General features: G+C 38.8%; 1 protein-coding gene across 1 annotated transcript in view; it reads right to left on the bottom strand.

The window, feature by feature from the left end:
* LOC5575915 overlaps nt 1-24,146 on the bottom strand; it is a 60,549-nt gene that overhangs the window by 35,002 nt on the left and 1,401 nt on the right. The window contains exons 3-7 of the mRNA XM_021843763.1: nt 24,056-24,146; nt 10,443-10,593; nt 10,199-10,375; nt 9,956-10,131; nt 6,949-7,632 (exon numbers count right to left, since the gene is read on the bottom strand). Coding sequence (XP_021699455.1) covers nt 6,949-7,632; nt 9,956-10,131; nt 10,199-10,375; nt 10,443-10,593; nt 24,056-24,146 — 1,279 coding nt within the window. The remainder of the gene's footprint in view (nt 1-6,948; nt 7,633-9,955; nt 10,132-10,198; nt 10,376-10,442; nt 10,594-24,055) is intronic.

Here is a 24,146-nt window from a genome sequence, read left to right on the forward strand (position 1 = left end):
AAGGTTATAAAACATGCTGCCTTCGTTGGATTCAGTTTCATTCCATTTCCGCTTTCGAGCTGGTAAGAGCTCCTCCGAACTTGCTTAGCGAGAAGTACCTCGCTGCTAGAAGCTTGCTGAGCTGTTAATCCAGAATCTGGTTTGTGAAATCACTCAAGATTTCAAGATTGAGCTACGTTTCCAGATTTCAACTAAATCCCTGTGATCCGCTACCCTGTTTCTGTTGTGCACCCATGAATTATTCAGCTGGTTTGTTGAATAAACAGAGAACTTATTCACATCTTCTTCTTCTTGGCATAACGTCCTCACTGGAACAGAGCCTGCTTCTCAGCTTAGTGTTCTTATGACACTTCCACAGTTATTAACTGAGAGCTTTCTTTGCCAAAGTTTCCATTTTTGCATTCGTATATAGTGTGACAGGTACGATTATACTCTATGCCAAGGGAAGTCAAGAAAATTTCCATTCCGAAAAGATCCTGGACCGACCGGGAATCGAACCAAGACACCTTCAGCATGGCTTTGCTTTGTAGCCGCGGACACTAACCACTCGGCTAAGGAAGGCCCCAACTTATTCGCATGCATTTGCAACTTTTTCGATTTTCCATACAAAATGACCAACTTTGGTAAGTTAGATCTCAGTTATTATGGAAATATTTTCGAATGAAACTTTCACAGAACATCAGATGTAACTTGAATTTTAACATATATTTTTGAATAATTTTTCCAATCACAAGTTTATAAGTAATAACGGTTTGACTTAACTGTAATTTTCGACGAAAAATTCAAAACTTTTTATCTTAAAATTTCATAGCCTTACACAAAAACTGTCTTCAGCAAACTTATTCATCTCGTCAAAGTCTACAACTTTGCTGAAGATACCATGAAGCTATTCCTTCAATATGTTTAGTTATGTCAATCATAAAAAATCGTCAAAATATTCACTTTAGTCAAACCGTAACTGCTTTTCAACGTGTGATTGGAAAAATCACTCAAAAACACATGTTAAAATTTAAGTTATGTCTGATATTCTGTGAAAATTTCATTCAAATCGGTCCATAAATAACTGAGATATAGTTTATCAAAGTCGGTCATTTTGCATGAAAAATCAATAGAGTTGCCTTTTTTTTCTCAGCGAAGAATTACACCATCAACGAAAATAGCGCGAAAGCAATAACCAATCGCGTGCGAGTAGCGAACGGAGTGACGAAACAACCAAGCGAGAACCCCACCACTCGCCATCGGTGAAAGGAGCTCGAGCAAATAAAACCACTGGTTGTTCTGCTCCCAGCTCATTGACAAATCGAACGGCATAATGAACGGATCAAGCAGCGGAGCAGCAAAGAAGAGCGCGTGAAAGCTACAGCAGTGTGCGAGTAGCGAACGGAACCAGAGATCAACGAAGCGAAAGCAACAACTGAAAATCATTCAGTGGACGGATTAGTAGTCAGCGCGAACCGGCGACCTGTTGGAAAGTAACGCCAGCGAAATATACACCATCTGCCTCTCCTTACCATTCATATTCTTGTACATGATGAATTCAATGAAATGGTTTGGTTTGGCGATGGAGCAAAGAGTTATTAAGGATGATTTTACTTAACAAAGAGTTGTTGATAAATATTCCAATCAATAAGAGTTGTTTTGAAAAAGTTCACTTTTATCGGAAAATTTCTGCTTTACCAAAGAGTTGTTAATGAAATTCCTGCAGTAAAGGGTCGAGTTTCTCCCCACGAATATATCCAGCCAGGACCAGTCATGGAGGACAATCCATCCAGAGCATCACGGCCCCCGCTTCCAAAATTCTCGAGTACGGAAATTGGAAAATGTATTAAAATTGCGACATTAAAATCAATAAATTGTTTCTTGACCAATTTTAATGAGCAACTATTGATCTGAATTGATTTTTCTACATGTTGTCTATTGCGTTAATCTGAGAAATAGGCTATATGAAATTGATTTCTTGGCAAGGGATGTACAAAATGAGCATTATGCTGTTATTGCATCCCGACGGCACTGCAGCAGCGTTCTTGGAACATCCTCAAATTGTCGTATTGTCGATTATTCGTGATAAATCAGATATTGTATGATGCTACGAGATGAATTAAGAGATTATAGCAAGTTTTTGGTAAGCATTACAGTAAGTATTACTAGCTATATTATCACGAGAAGTTCTTACTAGCTCGAAAGTGTAAATGAAATGAACCGAATCCTGTTGTTGTTACAGAGGGATTTTAATCCGAAGGTCATTCGTCCCTTAAATGAACCGAATCTGTCGAAGATAGTATGTTTTACATAATTTGAATTGCAGACGATGCTCCTCCCTTTCGTATTCTTCGCCTTCTTCTGATTGACCAATCTAGGATAAGGTACATGAAGTTGATGTCTTGGTTAGGGATTTACATATCTTGGAAAATTCACATGCGCGTTCGTATGGACAGTAAAAATATCAACATTATTTTAATAGCTTACAATAAATTAAAATCACGCATGATATTCAATAGTTTTCTTCATTATGACGGTAAATTTCTGATCCATGGGTGCCAAAATTATTACAATTGTTCAATGAGAATGTCTATTCGAATGCATTCTTAAAATGTCGCAATTTTGTTACATGTGATAATTTTGCTAATCAAAGTGTTCCCACAAAATATGAAACATCAAAGACGCTGTTGGAAAAGCCACTCTATTTTACAATTGTTGTGGAATGTTGAGCACTCACCCCGAAGGCACTGCAGCAGCGTCCGCGATTACAGTCTCAAAATGTTTAGTCATAAATTATTCATGACAAATGAAATTTTGTATGAAGCTGTGAAATTGATTTAGGAATATAAGAAGTCATATATAAAGTCGGAAATATTTCTCTTTTAACTCTTTTCCACCAATTTGATGGCCCTGAAAAGGGCCGATGGCTTTGTTAGCTTTGATGCTCTTACAGATAAATAACACTGCGGGATGTTATCAGTTGATTGCCATGGTCAAACGGGGAATCCTCAACTCAAATGTATAAATTTGAGCAAGTTATTTGCTTATACGACGAACCGAAAGATTCGTGGCGTGGATGACGCACAACAATAACAGGTAGTGGATCACCGGGCTTAAGTTGAAATCTGATGATGGCGGCGATGACGATGGCTGGGTGAATGCAAACAAGCGGTGAAGCACAAAGCGAGAATGACTTGCCCGACCGTGTTCACAGTTCGACCGCAAATTTTCCTGTGGACTGCTTCTTCTTCTTCTTCTTCTTCTTCTTGGCGGCGGCAGCGGTGATGACTTTGGCTTCGGACGGCATCTTCTCTCGCTCGCTCGACAGTTTGATTTGAGCGAAGCAAGACAAACGGGGAAGTCCTTCGCTATTGAAGTCTGTGCCTGAGAAGCACGCCCGGTCAGAGCAAGACGATCTGTTGCCTGCTGAGATGCGATCCAAGCGGAGAATGGAAAGCAAATGACGTCAAATTTTCTCTAGCCACCCCTATTTATAGATTTGCTTGAAATCAACGTTCTCTTCTAAAACAGTTATTAAACTATTTAGACATGACCCTTTGATGTCTTGTCTTTCAATTGAGGTGCCATTCAAGGAATTTCGTTAAACCAGAAAACAGTTATAAGAGTTCAAAATATTTCATGCCAACGTAAGGCTCTTGGTTTTGAAATTCAAATTTCTCTCCTGTATAGAGAATTTTTATTTTACTTTCAAACTGTGCGGCATAATCAAATGCAAACGCATTCAGTTCCCGATGGTTAGCGCCTGTGCTTTTACTGTTCATAAGTCGCAAGGTGGAACTTTCCCCGAGGTCGTGTACGACTATGACAAAAGCCAGGATCAGCAATTGGTATATGTTGGTTTGTCGCGGGTTACTTCACTTCAAGGGCTATTTTTGACAAACTCTTCCAATTTTTTGACGTTGGATAACGTCTTACGGCAACATACTGGGGTACAATTTCGAAAAACGAAAAATCGCTCGCGTCACGAAAAGTTGTTAGATTTTGACTTTTAATAACTTACTAACGCCCGGATAGATTTTCAAGATTCTTGCACCAATCGATTGGAAATCTTTCGAACCTACTCCAACAATGAAAACTATTGATTATCATGACTAAACTATTGAAAAATTGGGAAATATCGAAGCATGTCTTATTTTTTATAGAAAAGCACATTTTTCTTGTGTATTCCTGACACAGACATCATTGCGCGATATCTTAGCCACTTTCGTCATTCAAAGGGAAACGCCCCTTTCGGTCTTCTTCTTACTTCTCTTTATTATCTCGTGTTCAGTCGAAGCCAACCAAACTCGACTTCACGCGCGCATCAGTCAATCGTTGACCAGCAACCGGAGAAGGACTCATATCGGAATAAAATTTACACGTTCGTCGCTGCTGCTGCTGTTTATTCCCAAGCTAAAAGCTGCGGGTTCCGTGTAATCGCTCATCATGGCCCTTGGCATCCAGCTAGCCCATCGAATTCGTGGAGAATGCGTCCAGAAACCTTGATAATTATCGTCGGAGGAGTGAGCAAACCATCGAATACAAGGATGGACAAGAGAGCACAAAATTACCGACCGCATTTTAATTTAATCGTTTTCGGTGATCTTTTGGTGTGTTTCTGTCTAACAATGGAATGAAAACCCAGTTTGATCGACGGTGACTACCACCAACCGTCCTTTTCAGGACGACAATTTCATTTTAAAAGAGTTGTGAGAATTTTCCACCGTGAAGAGCGACATTACTGATGATTGAATGTGATTGATTCAGATTTTGGTCAGTCATTTGCACGCAACCATAAATGGGAAATAAATTTCCCATTGTGCGCGCGCGGGGCGATCCTCGACAGTGTGTGCATGAGTCGGATAAATTGCGAACGGCACTTGAATGAAGAATTCCTCCCGGTTTGTTTCGCATTTAGAGATGATCGCATAATGCCGTTGTCGCCGTCGCTACCTAAATGATACTAGAGCGATCAGTATCAACTCGTCGAACACAGAGCTAAAACTAATAAGAAACAGCTTTGTTGTCTTTCGATTTGGTAAGACATTGTCGAACGAATGGAAATACACACACAGAAAAGACTGCTACCGCCGCCCGACCCGAACGACGGGAACCTATGTTAAACTTTGTTTGCCATTTATCTCCGTTGAAAACTAATCATCCGAAACTATAATTGATAACTAAATAAATTATTGAATCAATTGTGGCCCTGAAAAGGGCAGTTGTTTGAAATTGTGCTTCAATGCAATTTCAGCACGTTCGCCACGGATACGACGAGTATCGAAAGGCTTCGGAACCCACTTAAGCCATCAATCTTAGTGGATCATGCGTGGACTTCAAGCGGAATATTTGTTTGTTGAGCAAAAGTTATCGCTCATGCTTCTTTTTCCATCGACCGGTTGAAGAGTTAATCGAACCAACCAAATAATAACACAAAATGTTCATAATAGGTCAACAATGGCATGCAACAAATAGTGTGAAAATTGATTAGAAGATCACTTATTTTCGACCTACAAGAATTCTGTGCCAATTTTCGGATTTTCATACAAAGTAGGCCAAAACCGTATCGAAAATCGGTCGAAAGTTAGTGTTGGGTCGAAAATTGGTGCTGTTCTCTCAGAAATCTTTCATAAGTTCGTGACGGTCTCAAGCCAGGAAATAGAAGATGCTAATGTTATCCAACGTCACTTTGGCGGTCGTATCTCGGAAACAACCTCTTACTTTTTAAGTTCAATCACGCCAAAGGCAGCAATTCTACCAAGAGGGTTGACTTGAGGAATGAGCTGCAGCGCTTAGGCAATCATCGATTAGTGACGCTTTGAGACGAACTGCGTGAAATACTGGATCATAGCGGCCAAGCCTGCATATTGATGAGTATCAATGTACAGAGCCTAAATGCTCATGTAATGGATATTGCTACAGACCAAAGCACTGGACCGATTCTATCAATTATCACGATCGAAGCACCCGAGCTATCAAACATCTAATCTACTGGAGGAGTTTGGCGAACTACAGCTGGAGCCAGAAACCGATCACCCAACCAAGCAACACAAGGAAGCAACGACCAAACAAACAAATTCAATCATCTGGCATTATTCCTGGAACACCAAACACTGGTTCTCGGAACCATAGAACGACAAATGGTTCTTTTCAGGACTACCAAAATAAGTCCAAAAAGAGTTAACTTCTGAAAACTTCATCCGATCAATAACAACACAAAACTAGTACACTTACAAATTCATACACTTGACAAATCAAATTATTAATCATCGTAGTTCTACGTCAACCCCGCTGTAATGTAATAGACATTACCCACCCCAAATTTTTTTAGGTAAATTTAAACATAAATGTATTTTGGAGAAATTGGGAATAGTTATTGCTGGCTATTGCTTCTGTTATAAACACACCAAACATTCTGCGAGAATTGTGCTCCCGATCACATCAGAATCCAATTCAGGATTTGGTGATAACCATGGCAAGGCTTGTGCGAAATCCTGCTAACAAATCTTCGAAAATCTTGTCCAACATTTTGTGAGAATCCTTCCGAAGTATTTCGTAAAATTTATGTAAAAATCATATATAAAATTTAATGAGTTATTATTCCTCCTCTAAATCTGTATAATATTTGTAATAATCTTTCTAATGTTCTAACGCGTTGTTTGATATTTGTACATTTAATAGCGAAAAATTTATAGGCTATTTTTCAATCCCAAGCTTGTTTATATTGAAGATTATGACCATTTTTTTCTTGGTCGGTCTAAATTTGGAATGATTAAAAACGTTTAATTTACTAAAAAAATGATTTTTATGATTAATTGCAATCATTTTTTTTAGTAAATTAAACGTTTTTAATCATTCCAAATTTAGACCGACCAAGAAAAAAATGGTCATAATCTTCAATATAAAAAAGCTTGGAATTGAAAAATTTCAAGTTTTAATAATCTTATATATAAATATAAAAGATCTTACCGAATATGGTCTCATGCCCGGCAACGCTCCCGTCATGTAACCCGTTGTATGAACCCCTTCCATGTAACCCTGACCTAGTGGATCCATGGCCATCGTTTGCTGTGATGATGCGGGCCCACCACCGAACTCCATGTTCTGCCATTCGAACTGATCGTTGGAGGCCCGGCCATACCCTTGGCTAGGATCGTTGAAACCAACCGTCGAACTCGGTATACCACCCATTCGGGGACCCCCCGGTGGACCGATCATGTGTATTCGTTGCTGCTGCTGCTGTTGACTCGGATCTACGCCTGCGCTGGCCGGAACGGATTCAACGTAGTCATAGTTGAACGTGGATAGGTTATCACTGAAATTGGTGCTGCTGTCGCCGATGGACTTATCACTGCCGGCGATCACTGGTTTCTTCATTGGGTTGTTTTTGCTCGCAGAGGAATCACCGGTTCCGATCGGGTCCAACGGAACGAAGTCCGGTTCCTTCTGCAATCCTTTACGTTTGGATGGAGGGTCAATGTGGTGTGCCGTCTTCATATGACGAGCCAGGTGAGATTGATTCTTGTAGGCCTCCTTACAATTTTCGACAGTACAGGGGAAGGGACGTTCCTCAGAGTGGCATAGCTTATGACGCTTGAGGGACCGTTTTGCAGCGAACAGCTTGTGACAAATGTTACACTCGAATTTGTCATCCTATTGATATTGTAAGATGAGAATAATATAATTGAGCAAAGTACAGTTTCGAAAAAAAACATCAGCAAAAAAACTCGCTGATATTTTTATTACTTAATTATTTTTTTTTGTTGCAGCCTTCTTTTTATCAATCCAGAAATGTATAAAGAAAAATTATTATTATAGCTACACACTTAATTCAGAATGCCGAATCTCGGTTAATTTTAACCGAGATCCGCACAGCCGAGCAGTCGGCTAACAAATTAACTGGAATCTCAGCAAATAAAAGCTGAGTATCAGTAAATCGTGCTCCGTTGCTAAGCAACCGGACAATTTGTTAGCTGAGTCTCGGTTAAAATCGGGAAACCGAGATTCGCACAGCCGAGCTCGTGAAAAAAATCTAAGTGTGTAGAAAATAGAAAAAATCAATATTTAAAGTGACAAAATAATAAGACGTCGTTGTATTGAATGATTTATTTCGACAAGGAATGTAGACAGGTTCTGGAGGAGAAGAATGCAGCGCGGGCGCTTTAGCAAGAAACCCGTCAGAACATGGAGCTTAATCAGTGGCGATTCCCTAACCTCAAATCTACCTGTTCCACGAATATAAATTCTTGAATTTCAGCAACAAATTTGCATGTAGTAGAGATTTGTTAGAAAGGACGATTTCAATAATTTACTTTTTGATTTATAATCTAAATTTGTCGAAAAAGTCATTTTTAGAGTCGTAGAACAAGTAGAAAGTAACCTCACTGAACGTCGCCACTGAACTTAATAGACAGAAATGGCAAGACCAGGCCCGCTTATTTTGGTAGAAAAAAAGGTGCCTGGAGGCGACGGAGTGCGAGGAAATGGAACAGCTTTTTCAGTCTCAAGAAACGCGAAACTTCTATCAGAAGCTCAACGCAATGGCTTCGTGCCGTGAGCCGAAATGTGCAGGGATAAGAATGAAAGCACTTTGAAGCACGAACGTGAGGTGACCGAATGGTGGAAACAGCACTTTGATTAACACTTGAATAGTGCTAAGAGCGCAGGCAACGAAAGTCAAGACAACGGAAAAAATGTCTCCGTCAGTACTGAGGACGCTGGAAACCCAACAGCCTTCACTTTGAGGGAGGTTAAGGATGCCATTCACCAGTTCGAGAACAATAATGCTGCTGGTAAGGATGGTATCGGAGGTGAACTCATAAAGATGGGTCCGGAGAGGCTGGCCATTTGTCTGCGCCGGCTGAGAGGCACAATCTGGGAAGCAGAACAGCTACCGGGTGAAAAGGAGAGAGGTAATATGGCTTATTAGACTGATGCAAATTTTGAAGTTTTTGCTCCCCTATGCTTAAACGATGTCAATGATTCTCCCAAAATTTGAATTGATTCGGAAGAAATTTCACTGTGCACACGCCATTTGAAGTTTATATGGAGATTACTATGGAAAACGCCAATCTTTTGTGTTCATCCCTCTATCTCTTCGTCATAATATTTTATGGAAAAATGAACACACTCATCTCATGTGAAAATTTCCCAGCTACAACTTTGCTGAAGACCACATTTTGATGGGACGATGATAAACTTCAAATGGCGTGTGCACAGTCAAATTTCTTTCGAATCATTTCAAACTTTAAGAGGATGCTATCTACTATAATTAAAATCGTTTAAGCATAGGGGAGCTAAATTTTCAAAATTTGCATTACTCTAATGGCTTATACCAAGTCCCAACGCATCCCAATCTTTCCATCGATTTCAAGGCGGCATACGATAATATAGAACGCGTAGAGTCGAGGTACGATTTTCAACAGATCCAGTCATTTTTTTTTTGCTTCGCGGATGTAATGAACATTGTCGGCCGAACATTTTAAAAAGTGGCAGACCTATACACCCACCTAAAACGCGAGGCAGCAAAAGTTGACGAACGTAGTATCCAAAAGGTAGCCAAAGCTGGAAGGATACGATGGGCAGGGCATGTTGCAAGAACACCGAACAGAAAACCTGCAAAGATGGTGTTCACTTCGGTTCCGGTTGGTATAAAAAGGCGTGGAGCGCAGCGAGCTAGGTGGGCGGATCAAGTACACATCAATTAGGCGAGCATGGGACGTAACCAAGGATGGAGAAAAACGGACACAAATCGAGCATTGTGGCGTTAAATTGTTGATTCCGTGTTATTTGTTTAGATGTTAAATAAATAAATGAATGAGCTTTGTGGATTGATAAAAAGGGTCATAACATAGAGGAACTGCAACATAAACTTTTAAATGTTGAAACTTATAAATAATAACCGAGTTGAACTTTTTTCGTTCAGGTGGTCTTTTTTTCGTAACTGTAGATTTGATAAGCGTTCAATTAAACTTACCGCTGTATGGGAGAGCTTCATGTGCTCCTTCAGCAAAGCCAACGAGAGGAACGAGGCACTGCATTTGTCACAGGGATAGGTCTTCTCAACAATGTTCGTGTGTAGCAACATGTGTCGATCGAGATTCGCCTTCTGATTAAATACTTTAGCACAGTGTTCGCACGTGAATCGCTTTTCTGTAATGCACAAAAAGCAAACCATTTCTTACAGTGATGAACGTTCAATACCTTAATCCACACTTACCATTGTTATGAGTCCTGGCTATATGCTGCTTAAGTTTGACATCGGATAAGAATATTGCACCACAAGTTCCGCAAACCACATCTTCGGCTTGATGACCACTCTTCTGAATGTGCTTCTCCAAATACTTTTGATTGTTGAAAACGATACCGCACGAACGACAGCTATACTTGTAGGTTTCTGTAATATTTACAAGAATTTGTTTGCAATTTATTCTCAGTTGAAACAATTATCATATACCACATACTTTTACAGTTCTGCTCTTGAATTCGTGCCTTGCTGATGAAGTGGCCCTGCACGTGGACTTGATACTGTTGATTGCGAGTAAATGTTTCGCCACAATGTTCACAAATATGTGGCCTGTTCTTATGGTAGACTCTGTTGTGTTCAATTATGTCCTGCAAAATTAGAAAATGAGTTGGTTACATCAATGTAAATATTGGCTCATATCATTATTATAGATGATTCAATTGAAAAGATTTATCTTATCAGACTTTTTTTTTAAATCAGTTTCCAAATTGAATACATTCAGCCTTATTGGCACACAAAAAAATGTATATACAATTGTTCGCGCACGGGCGGGATTCGGTATCCATTGAGTGATACGAGAAATAAACGACATGAAGTATGGTGATGTCTTGCCATGGCAATAGTCAAGTATAAATTAACTTTATTGGTCTTATTCTTAGAGTATACATACAAACTGATATGGAGACCAGACATTGAAAAAGCTCAGCTCATGAGTGAAAATCGATGATTTTTATGCTAACCTGAAGCTCACCAGAGAGATAGGCGGTGAACAACGCAGCTCAGTGATGCTAGATGAACATCATCAAAACTGGCTGTGATCGCCGCTGCTCATCAACAAAAAGTCAACTGATCTCTTTGTGAACGAATTTATTTCAGCAATTAAGAAACCCTAAACAGGAGTTTTATTGAAAACGATATCTAGCTGTTATCTCCTTCTGATCCAATGGAGATACATAGGTAACATAGCAGGGGCCCAGATAGCCGTAGCGGTAAACGCGCAGTTGTTCAGCAAGACCAAGCTGAGGGCCATGGGTTCGAATCCCACCGATCGAGGTTCTTGTCGGGTTGGAAATTTTCTCGACCTCCCAGGGCATAGAATATCTTCGTACCTGCCACACGATATACACATGCAAAAATGGTCATTGGCATAGTAAGCTCTCAGCTAATAACTGTGGAAGTGCTCATTAGAATACTAAGCTGAGAAGCAGGCTCTGTCCCAGTGGGGACGTAACGCCAGAAAGAAGAAGAAGAAGAAGGTAACATAGCATTCAGTTCAACGTAGATGCCCGACGAGGATCACACTGATTTAGAAAATTATCTTTGAGCCGTAAAAGTGATCATGCTTGTTACACTATACCTAATTATTGGATCTAGTGCTTGATTTGGAAATATCATCAAATAATTGGTTTGTAAGCGTGAAATTAATGAAAGGGGTCATTTACAAGTTTCATCACGTTTTGAGGGAGAGCAGGGTCATGGGTAGTGTGACAAGTGTTACAATTTTTTTCAGATGATTCACACAAAAAAACGTGACAAAAGGGGGAGGAGGTGGTCGAAAATGGTCACATTTGTGCATCACGCCAAACGCATAGGTACTTACTACATCAACAATGTTTTAAACAAATGACATTTATATGATAAACCAATGTTTAACAGTACTAAGTAGCAGTACCAGCACGCTGCAAGCCCACACCAAGGTACCTCGTACCTATTAGCGCGCACCATAGTCGTCGGCATCAGAAAAATGAGATTCGGACATGATGCGGCCCTGCACAATTTCCTCAAGCACGTAGCGTATGATCGTTACTAGTGGTCGGAATCGCCTTTGCACAGTAGCGTCCTTCCAACTCCCTTCCATCCGTCCCGTAACAAGACATTTTAGTCCTAATTTAGCTTATGTTCGGTATGTAGACCATCGCCCAGTAGCGTAACGTTACTTTTGGAACATTTTGGGTCATGGCTACTCAAATCACTTCTTTCCCCAAAGGACTTACGGGCCAACTTGGATCGCCCGCCAGCGAGCTAGACTACCTCGCTGATCCAATCGAGAGCGCCAACCGGTTGCGATTATTGCTCGCTTGCACTGTACCGTCGTGGTAGGTAAGTACACCACCACCAAGAGGGATTTCTCTTTACTGCCTACTGACTAGCTCGACTGGGACATGCACCGCAGTCTGAGGCATCCGAAACTCAGAACCCGTACCAAGTGGAGCCTTTCCCTGTCTCGTGAAGCTCGCCTCGTATGTACCATCTGCTCATAAGTCTTAGTATATTAGGTCTTAGGTTATCAGTCAAGAGAATGTCTTTCAGTCACAGGGCTTGGGTGTTTTTGTTCAAAAATTCTATTGTATATTTGCATCAATAAATATGTACTGCACATATATTGAATCGAATTGCACATGAGTTCATAAAGTACGCCAGCTAAGGTACCTTTCTATCGAGCAAAGGGTTTTTTCGTTTCATCGGACACCACCCAGGTTAATTTAAGATTGACACATCAAACTGTGTTTGTGGCTTGTGGGAAGCGCTCTAAAATGAGAACTTGTTACAAATCAAAAAACCTTTAAACTCTGAATAGTGCAGACCTGAGAGAGACTCTTCTTCTTCTTCTTTCTGATTGAAGCCGACGTCTGTCAGCTTCTGTGATGGCCCAGTAACTCAGACTATATCTAGCGTAACATTTGAAAAGGGCCTAACTGCAAAATGTAAACAAACTTGATTATTCATTATTCGTATCATTTTTTACGTAAATTACTCCTACATACTCTTACGGGCATGCAAAATGCATTATTAATGGTAATTTTATTCTAATTCAAAAGGGCCTATCTGAAAATGATAAAACTAAGAGGGCCTAACTGGTCATAAAAGGGCCTAACTGAAAATTTCCATCAAAATCAGATTGGCCCTTCCATGCATTTTTAATTTTCCTTCATATTTTTCAATATTTAGCCATTGTATAGTGTTTTTCTCACATAATGGAACCTAGTGAAATATTTGAAAATAACGTAAAAATTGAGAAATGCTCGATTGAAGATTCTGTAACATATTGATTGTTACTATTTAAAACTCATTGCTATCTAATAGTTTTAAACTTTTGTTCGACACTCATAGTCTATTACTAGGCCACGTAACGTTTTAAATCTAACATAACATAAAAACTAGTAAAAAATGTTGAATTCAAACATCATCGGCAGATAGGCCCTTTTACGAGTCTTCAAACCAGTTAGGCCCTTTTAATTAGGCCCTTTAATTGAACATGGTTTCAGTTAGGCCCCTCCAGTTAGGCCCTTTTATTTAACATAGTTCCAGTTAGGCCCTTTTGGAATTTGTTAATTTTATTGATTATTGAATAGATTTTCAAAGTTTTAGAACAAAATCAATCGATTATGTGAGAAAATCAACATTTAATATTGAAAATTCTTTATTGAAGATTCAGTACTTTATTGATTATTCATATTTCAAACCCTTTCTCCTATTTACTAGTTTTATACTTGTGTTCGACACTCATAATAGTCTACTAGGTGGCCCATAACGTTTCAAATCTTAAATAACAAAACAACTCGTGAAAATGGTTGATTTCAAACATCATCGGCAGATAGGCCCTTTTACGAGTCTGCAAACCAGTTAGGCCCTTTGATTGAACATGGTTTCAGTTAGGCCCCTCCAGTTAGGCCCTTTTATTAAACTTAGTTCCTGTTAGGCCCTTTTGGAATTTGTTAATTTTATTGATTATTGAAGTGATTTTCAAAATTTTAGATCAAAATCAATCGATTAGGTATGTGAGAAAATCAACATTGATTAATAAAAATTCTTTTATTGAAGATTCAGTACTGTATTGATTCCTATTTCAAGCCCATTCTCTTTTTTACTAGTTTTATTATCATAATCTTAATGCGAAGTTAGTTGAAAAACTGATTTTTTATCCTGAAGCAAAGTATGCACTCCAACAGAAAAGTAATCGCCTATCTCGATGCGTGGGAATTTTCTTGCAAGAAATGCTCAAGAAAAGCATTTTTCTTTGATCGCAGTACGCAGTTGAAAAGAAATGTCAATTCAAATGGAACTCACTGTAGGAAATTTCTTGACCATTTCTTGGGCAGAAATTTTTACTTTTCTTGAGCGAAACAGCATACTTAGCTTGAAAAAATAAATCAATTACATTAAAAATTTTGAATATTTTTTATTTGTTAAGCTAAGTTTGCTGTTCCGCTCAAGAAAAGTAAAAATTTCTGCGCATCGAGATAGGCGATTACTTTTCTGTCGAAGTGCATACTTCGCTTTAATTTTATTTGTTGCCTCTAGTTGTGGATCGAGTTCCAAAAGTCGCGATTTTCACAAAAACAAATTCGTTTGTTTTTGTAACAGCCCTGCAAGAATTCTTCTTATACTTCTTCTTGGCATTACGTCCTCACTGGGACAGAGCCTGCTTCTAAGCTAAGTGTTCAATGAGTACTTCCACAGTTATAAACTGAGAGCTTTCTTTGACAAGTTGCCATTTTCGCATTCGTATATCGTGTGACAAGTACGAAAGTACTCTATATTCAGGAAAGTATAGGAAATTTTCATTACGAAAAAACATGGACCGACCGGGAATGGAACTCACATACCTTCAGAATGGCTTTGCTTTGTAGCCGCGGACTTAAACTGCTCGGCTAAGGAAGGCCCTCAAGTATAAAACAAGTAAAAAAGTGAATGGGTTTGAAATAAATATAATCAATAAGGTACTGAACCATCAACCGAGAATATCCAACATTTAGCTATTACATTGTTTTTCTCTCGCTTTATTTTATTTAAAAACTATGAAATCACTTCAATAAGCAATAAAATCAACAAATTCCAAAAGGGCCTAACTGGAACTATGTTTAATGAAAGGGCCTAACTGGAGGGGCCGAACTGAAACCATGTCCAATCGAAGGGCCTAACTGAAAGGGCCTAACTGGTTTGAAGATTCATTGAAGGGCCTAACTGCTGATGATATTTGAATGCAACCATTTTCACGAGTCGTTATGCTATTTGATTTTACTAACGTTCTGGGCCACGTAATAAACCATAATGAGTGTCTAACACAAGTATAAAACTAGTAAAAAAAAGTGAATGGGTTTGAAATATCAATAATCAATATGTTGCTGATTTTGTATAGAATAGTTTCCAATATTTAGCTTGTATGATATTGTGTTGTTTTCTCACATAATCATTAAATGTTTTCGAAGAATTATGCAAATCACTTCAATAATCAATAAAATTAGCAAATTCAAAAAGGGCCTAACTGGTTTGAAAATTCGTAAAAGGGCCTATCTGCGGATGATGTTTGAATTGAACTATTTTTACAAGTTGTGCTATTTCAAATTCAAATCGTTGTGAGTCACGTAATAGACCATTATAAGTGTCGAACACAAGTGGTTATCCGAAAATGACGTCCATCAATTGGGGCCTCTTCCAATGGGGGGATGTACGAAAATGTGACAGTGCATGGATTGGGTATTAGAAAAAGCGTGACAGAGGGGGTAGAAGGGTTCTAGAAATCCCGAAAAAAGATGGACGTCATTTTTGGATCTTCTCCAAGTATGAAACTAGTAAAAAGCGAATGGGTTTGAAATAGGAATAATCAATATGGTACTGAATCTTCAACCGAAAATTTCCAATATTTACTATTATATAGTGTTTTTTCACATAATCGCTAAATTTTGTTCAAGATTTATGCAAACCAATTCAAAAATCAATAAAATTAGCAAATTATAAAAGGGCCTAACTGAAACCATTTTCAATCAAAGGGCCTAACTGAAAGGGCCCAACTGGTTTGAAGATTAATAAAAGGGCCTATCTGCCGATGATGTTTGAATTCAACAATTTTTACGAGTTGCTGTGTTATTTGAGATTAGAAACATAATGGGCCACGCAACAGACTTTAATGGGTGTCGAACACAGGTATGAAACTAGTAAAAATGCAAATGGGTTTAAAATAGGAATTATAAATATGGTACGGAATCTTCAATTGAGAATTTCTCAATGTTTACGTTTTGCAGATAGGCCCTTTTCAAATGTTACGCTAGATATGGCCAGAATCGATGGACTTATTGTTGTTTGAGTGACGGCTAGTCGTTACTTTCTTCTTCTTCTTTGCTTACAGTTTTAACTTAGCTTGTTTTACGAATTCAGTTACCTCTTGGTATGTTTCAACGCATTTTGATTTGTACAGGTCAGTAAGGCTCAAATAATTTTGCTCAAATTGAAATTTCGATCGTAGGAAACCGTGCTTCGGGCAGTGGATTATTATGTCCTCAGACGTTTCGGGGACTTCACACATCTCACAGTCCTCGTCATCCGCTATCTTCATTTTCGCCAGCCAAAACTTTGAGAAATCGTGGCCGGTCATCAGCCGATTCGTCAGACGAATATCGCAACCGTTCATTTTCGTACCTTTGTACCATGGCTCCGAAGAGAAATCCGGACAAATCTCATGGAAGCGTTTACCCTTATCCTTGGAGTATTCTTGATACCATTCGTTGGATTCCCGTTGGGTTTGTATCTTGAATCTATGCAATGCATCTTTCAGAAAGAGTTTATTACCGTAGGTTGGTGCTACATCGGAAAGTCCTAGTTTCGCCAATTTATCTGCAATCTCGTTTCCTTCAACCGCTACGTGACTGGGGATCCACTGTATAGCCGTACCATACTCATGAGCGATCCGTAGTATTTCCACCACAATAGCTGGACCCACTTTCTCCTCTACTGCATCTTCTAACATCATGCACGCCGATTTTGAATCTGTGTATACCACACAGTTCTGCAGCTCCGTTTGTTGTATTAGAGACATAGCAATTCTGATCGCAGTTACTTCTGCTGCTGTGATGCTTGATTCCTGCTCCAATCTCCTTTTACAGCTTTCCAGATATATGCCCACAGCGCATACGTTGCTGTCCTTCGATGCATCCGTGAAAACTCGCCTTCTTCCTCGGTACGTGTTGTTCATCGCGAATAGCACCAGTTGCTTCATTTTAAAGGGGTTCGTCTCTTTTTTCGTTGTATTCAATCCTTCTAAGCATGACGAGACTTTAACCGTTGATTGGTGTAGTTTCACAACCGGCATGATATCGTCGAAGATTCCTTTATTTCGTAAGTATATTTTTTCCATATAACTATACTTGTCCAAATCTGGTTCGTCCGGGATGTTCAATTTTCGAAGTTGTTCTGCCACACAGAGACTCGCGAAGAGGAAAAATATCAACGTCATATGCAGCCCAGATTCCCCCGATTCACGAAACGTCAAATGCAGCCCACCGTTTTTATGGCTGAAAAAGTGAAAAGTATTGTGTTCAAAGTAAACTGTTATTAAAAACCTCAGTCGGCGGAGCAGTTTTTTCCAAAGTTGCTGATAAATCTAAGCAGAAGATTAATTATTTCTAATGGCTGCTACGTTTGCTGGCATGAAATTTCACTCAAACGGATATTTATGATTCGATGTGATGCAAACTCAATCATTTTTTGCTGAGAGGTTCATGTGAAGATTTGAACAGCATGCGCATAATTGGTATAAACAGAAAGTGGAATAAGAAAAAAACTCAGCAATCACAGAAAAAGAAGACCGTGTTCGCGAGTCTCGTCTCAGGTGCAGACCTGGGAGGGAGGCACAGATACTACACACGAAATATACAACAACGTTTGTTTGAACTGCAAGATAACTCCAGCTTGCCAACAACAATCAAGGCAGGCTTGGGGAAAATCTCTAGTTTTCTTTTTATTGTGTACTTTCAATCTTTCCTGACAAACATGGAAAAAGGGCCACAGTTTTCTATGCACCAAATATTCATTTTCATTGGAAAAAGTAAACGATGCGTTTTTCAATGCTTTATATTCAATCAGATTTAAATGTGCTCACGTGACATTACTTGCATTATGTGCATCATTCGATTTTTGTCATTTTTGATGAAATGCGAAAATGTGTTTTAATCAGTTACGCGCTTTTTCCATGTTAGTCCAATGTTCGAGATCTGGGCTCACAGTGACAGTTCGTGACAGCGGAATCTCGGCTCACCATGACGTACAGAAATTTTGTATTGGTTTCTCCCTCCCAGGTGCAGACCACTAACCTGAAATATGAGTAAATTAAGTTTTTTTTTATCGAGACAAAGTTTGGAGAAACAAACTTGCATTTGACGTTTTGACTGGTCTGCTATTTTCTGAGTTTTTATATTATGAGGAAGCATGCTTTGATTTAGTTACGTGAATGCTTCCGCTCGTTGTTTATCATAGTAACGAGCATACCTGATCATACTCCACTGCACTGTGACGTCACGCATCAATTTTGACAGGTACTGGTCCTGTTGTTTACAGTTTGGACTTAGTACTTTTTCGAATCATTCTCAATTTCGTGAAAGTTTGCTGCGAGGAGAGGTCAAATTCACTGCAGATACCCACGGATCGTATTATTCTATCTTCCTACCGTGGAAAATCGTCACCATCAGCATGCTGGTGATAGAAATGCAAAGATGAGAAAATGATGGAAAAAACGACTAAGTCCGAAACGTAAACAACAGGACCATCAGCCGTCAAATAAGTGAGGTTAGGCTCGTCATATGCAGCGCTCTATTGATTGATGTCTTCCTGATCAGCGAAGTTCGCTCATCAAGGCGGGGTACTATAGGGCTCTGCACTGTTTTGATTGTGCATGGAATTTTGGCGTTTACTGGCCTTGCTGTTTACTAATTTCACAGAGGAGTGAAAGAGACCGAATGACTTTTGTGCAGAGCCCCATTGACAATTCGAGTGACAATTAGAAGTTCGGCAGTCAAAACTTCGGCGAAGTTCGGCGTCGGCATTCTAATTTGGTGCTTCGCCGACGCATAAGGATTGCCTTTGTCGGCGTAGCACACGGTGTACTATATAAAGAAGGTGATATATTTCGAAAACTGACAGCTACTTGCCGAAGTCATTCCCACCTCGAACATATTTGCGAAAAAAATGATCTAGTAGTCCGGAAGGTATATGGTACGATAGGAGTGACGTCACATGTGTACAATCGAACTTGATATTTAGGGTTTCAACAGGTCCGTCCCACTCAGGCTCAGATTGGGTACCACTTCTAGTACTGCATTTGGTCCCTCGGTAGTGCAAAAGGTACCCAAGTTTGACAGATCGCAGTACACTTTTCACGGCATTCTAGATTACCTTATGAGCCATAAAATTTTGGGCAACTGCAAGGGACATGGAGGTCTTTAATTTGTCTTTGGTTTCAATGCTAGTAATGGACCCCTTAGTAGCTGAAATTCATTCTAGACGCTTTTCCGCAATGATATCTCAGACGCATATACGTTTTGTGGAGTCTAACAACAAATTCAATGTCTTTACTTCATAGTACGTCTATGAAACATACAAAATCATTCGATTTTTCCAGCGAAATTTGCATTTGAAAAACTGTTGCCCGAATGCCTATTATGGACCTTCCCGGGGTCTGAACGTCCTAAAAGTGTCTAATACAACATATTCATAAGAAATCAACGCTTTGGGATATATTCATCATAAACCAAAATTTATAGGCTAAAGAGAGCAAACAAAGATATATTTGTTAGAACAACCAAAGTAACTGAAGGGAAATTAATTGGAAATCACAAATTAAGTAATCTGATCAGATCAATCATAGTACATGGAATCTAAGAAGCTAAACTAAGTATGCTGTTCAGCTCAAGAAAAGTAAAAATTACTGCGGAAGAAATGGTCAAGAAATGTTTCTTCATTCCGCCTTATACCCTTACTCACATGAAGAAAGCGTTTACTGTATATTGGTATGTTGGTAAGCGCATGGAGTTGACGATTCAGAGATCGTTTGTTCGATTTCAGACGCGTTTTGTAGTTGTGTTTCTGTTTTATTTTTTCAAAAAAAAAAAGGTTATATATAAGCCAACGTTGGCTTATGAGTAAACGATTTTTGTGAAACTTCTAGAGAGATCCAAGCGGTTTTCCTCCTAATCGAAATTCTAGACACATTCCTGGAAGAACTCATACGGATTCTTGAAGAAGCTTTGTTTGGATTACTAGCTTGACAAATTCATGATAACGAGATTTGTATGGATCTGCGGATTTACACCGAATTCTTCCAGACATTCTCAGATAAGAGCTTGAGAGCTTGATTGGCCGCCCCTGGTTTGCTACTCCAGTATCGCCAGATCAGCTGCACTTACACAAGGAATCAACCAGATGACTGCTTGGGATTACCAGGCACCCTCAGTGTATAAGTGTTGGTGATCTTCTATTTGTAGGCAACAATGGTGCCTGCCACGTCAGAATGCAGACCAATGAGGTGAAGGGGAAGGAATTGATGATGCATTCAACTGGCTCTCACGGTCGACCGTATATACCACTGCGTCAACGCCAGTTAATGCGGGAAGGATGAAAGGATGGGTTAATTTTTATGGCAGAGAGGCTTGCTGGTTTGGTTAGCAGATTGCCTATGTATCAGGCGTAAGGAAGGCATGCTATGAATGAATGGAAGCGTAGGGAAACGTTTTATTTCTGTCCGTCTCGGGTTCCAGCAAATGCTATGAACTATGATAGATAAGAGTGGTAGATAAGAAGCAAGTGAAAGATACAACTACAAAGTACGAGGAAAGGGACGGGCCTGGGATTGAACCCATGACCTTCTGCTTATGAAGCAGAAGCGGTAGTCATTAGACCACCAACCCCGTCTCCTCTTCCAGACATTCTCAGATAAGAATGGTGAAATAGCAAAGTCCTTTAGGTATTCTCGACTAGATTTTTTTTATTTCTTGACGACATTCTTGGCAACATTTTTGATGGATTCCTGGTAAGATGCTCGTTTGTAGTTCTGTCATTATTTTTCACAAGCAATCACATGTTTTTTGGCGCGATATCGTTTCTGTCATCTCTTTTTGAATCCAACGAGAGTTGAATTCCAAAATTTCTATGAATTCTTGTGGTTGGATGACATCCTCCGTACTTTACCCCTTTCGATAGGTTATTTCTACAATGCTAAATATTTTCTTCAAGGATGCGATTTTCTGACAAAAAAAAATTGAATTTATACGTCTAAAAAGTTCTGACTTTCCATGAAAATTTGTGTAAAACATCTTTAGTACTAGTCTTTTAGATTTTTCACCCACAGTATTGAAGATTTTCTTTTTTTTTCGTAAAGTACTCAGTTCAAGTCGATATTTGGCGATTTAGTAAACGAAAAAGTTGTAAATATTTTGATTAGTTCTGTATTATTTGATATTTGACGTACAAATGCAGGCAGCTTAAGAATTTATGGAATCCTTGTAAGAGTTAGTGACTGGATTTAAATAACCTACTCAGATTTATTTAATACAGTGAAACCTCCATGAGTCGATATTGAAGGGACCATCGACTCATGGAAATATCGAGTCATGGAACAGCAATCCTTTGGAAAGCTGCTTCTAGGGACCATCATAGTAACCATGAAATTTTGTTTTTAGTATGGTTCCATGAGTCGATATCGAGTCATGGAACATCGACTCATGGAGGTATCACTGTATATATGGAACTGCAATGGCATTGCTGATATTTTCTAATATTTGACAATTTATAGCAAGAGTAGACGATCGTCGCCGTCGAATGGAAAAAGTCGGCGACGAAACTAAAAGAAGCACCGTCATCGTCACTCAACCAGCGTCGGATGACGATTTGCCGCAGAGATCCAGTCACATCGGCTCGGCGTCATGACGAAAAATACGATTCCTTCGTTATGGGTGAATCTTTGTTCGGGAGCACTGAGCCGACTAAAAATATAAATCGTGTGTACGACAGAATATGAGCAATTCTCGCTGAAACCAGGCCGCCATCGGCACCCATCGTTAGAATTCCAATTTTATGTCACTGATCGCTAGTCCTCGATAAAACTTAAGGGTGGTCCTTTCTGTTTTCTCAAATTGGTGGACCCTTCGTACGCCAGCTAGCTGAACAGTTTGCGAAAAAGCCCATTTTTCGATAAATCTTGGGTGTTTCTTCACGGGATATGTCTCATATTTCGCTTGGAACACATAGCAAACTTAGTGGCATCGTATAGATAAAGGATATAGCTTTCATTTGAACTCGAAACAATTTTGGAGACCATTTTGAATTTGGCCGCCATCTTGAATTTTGTTAGAAAAATCGTTTTTTCACCATTAGCGCACCGCTAGTTTTGAATTCTGAGATCACTATCAGAAAGGAAAAATTGCGTAAGATAGGCTACAAAAACTAGGTGAGCAATGGTATTTACACTATCAAATGAACTATTTTCTAAATCATGTTATACGATTTTGACGTATATGGCGAGTGCAATCAATACAAAAATCTTTTTTGTGCTATTGTGACATTACTTTTGAATAAGCATGAATAGCTTTTCAGTCGATTTTTTGTCACATTTGATAAAATGCAAAAATATGTTTTAATCAATTACGCGCTTTTATCATGTTTGTCCATTGTTTTAGATCTGGGCTCACAGTGACAGTTCGTGACAGCAGAATCTCGGTTCACCTTGATGTACATAAATTTCGTATTGGTTTCTCCCTCCCAGGTTGTAATGTACCAGTAAATTGGACTATGGAATAAAACGTACATTTTTCGATAAAAACGACATGTGTTATTTTTGGTGGATAGATCGCCTCTAGTTTAGACAATTTGCTAAATTTCAGCTTTTTATTATATCAAAAAGTTATATAAATAATTAAGTTTAAACCTATGTCAAAATTTACCATTTTATTTAAAATTCCTTGTATCACTCCCGTACGTCTACTACTGGAGCACTGGCGCAACTAATGGAAGACGTGTACCAATAGTGGTTAAAGCGATTTAATGTTAAAACATAGTTTTTTCACTCTTTTTATATTTTTTCCATATAGTAGAGGTTGATATCTTTCTGTTACGGAGATGAACCAGCCTAGGGCTGAAAATCTCCTTAATAAAGCTATAATAATAATAATCTTTCTGTTGACGAGATCTCTGTTAAGACTTTTAGTTATTTTGTTATGATTTTTTATAGCTTAGGTAATGGCACCGTCACCCTATTAATTTTGGAAATTGTCCCTTTAATATGCAAATGTTTTCAAGATATTTAGCGATACAAAAGAAAAACTTACATAATTTAAGATATGTACTTAAATTTCAATTCCAAATTCAGTGGAAATCTGAAGTTATAAGATGCCTAAATTTTCTTGAGGGATGAAGTCATCATCGTTTGAAAATTATTGTTTTGAACTAATAATGGTATTTCTTAACATCAACGTGCTAAGATCTGTGCTAAGATTTTTTTAAATTGATTCTAAATCCTTAAAATTTTTGAAAACTTAGCATTGCATATTCTCGGATATGTTGTTCAACATAAATTTTAACTTAAAGAAAAAATTAAAATATCTTTTGCTTGAAATGGGAATGAGATTTATGAATATCAGTGGCGTACCCCGAAAGTAAGTTTTATATTTTTGCTGATTAAGAATTACAGGTTGAAGAAAATTCCCTTAGATTTCCAGTTTTTTAAGGTAGTAGACACCCTGTTGAGGATTCTGAACAGAATCTGGTGATTCCAGGTGGTATCACAGAAATTTCTAACAGACTTTCAACAATTTCCAGCGAAATCTCAAGCATTAAAATATCCAGTTCAGATTTTAGCATTTTGACTCTTAGGATTCCTAGCGAAATGAAATTGTTTGTTAACGGATTCATAACGATTTTTAAGGCGTTCCCTATAAATATCTGTGGAATCCTGAGGATTTCCAGCATGAACAATTGTTCCTAGCGGATAGCAAAGAATTTGCAGTAAGATTTCAAGAATTCTGAAAAATTCTCCCAGAAATTGAACCAGTTTAGAATGTCACGTACCTCTGAAGACACGCCGCGCTGCTTTCCGCAATCTGGACAAAATCCCGGATGGTTACTGAAGTGAATCACGAGCGATTTTCGTTTGCGGTAG

Source organism: Aedes aegypti, chromosome 2, assembly GCF_002204515.2.
Source record: "Aedes aegypti strain LVP_AGWG chromosome 2, AaegL5.0 Primary Assembly, whole genome shotgun sequence".
Lineage (NCBI taxonomy): Eukaryota > Metazoa > Arthropoda > Insecta > Diptera > Culicidae > Aedes > Aedes aegypti.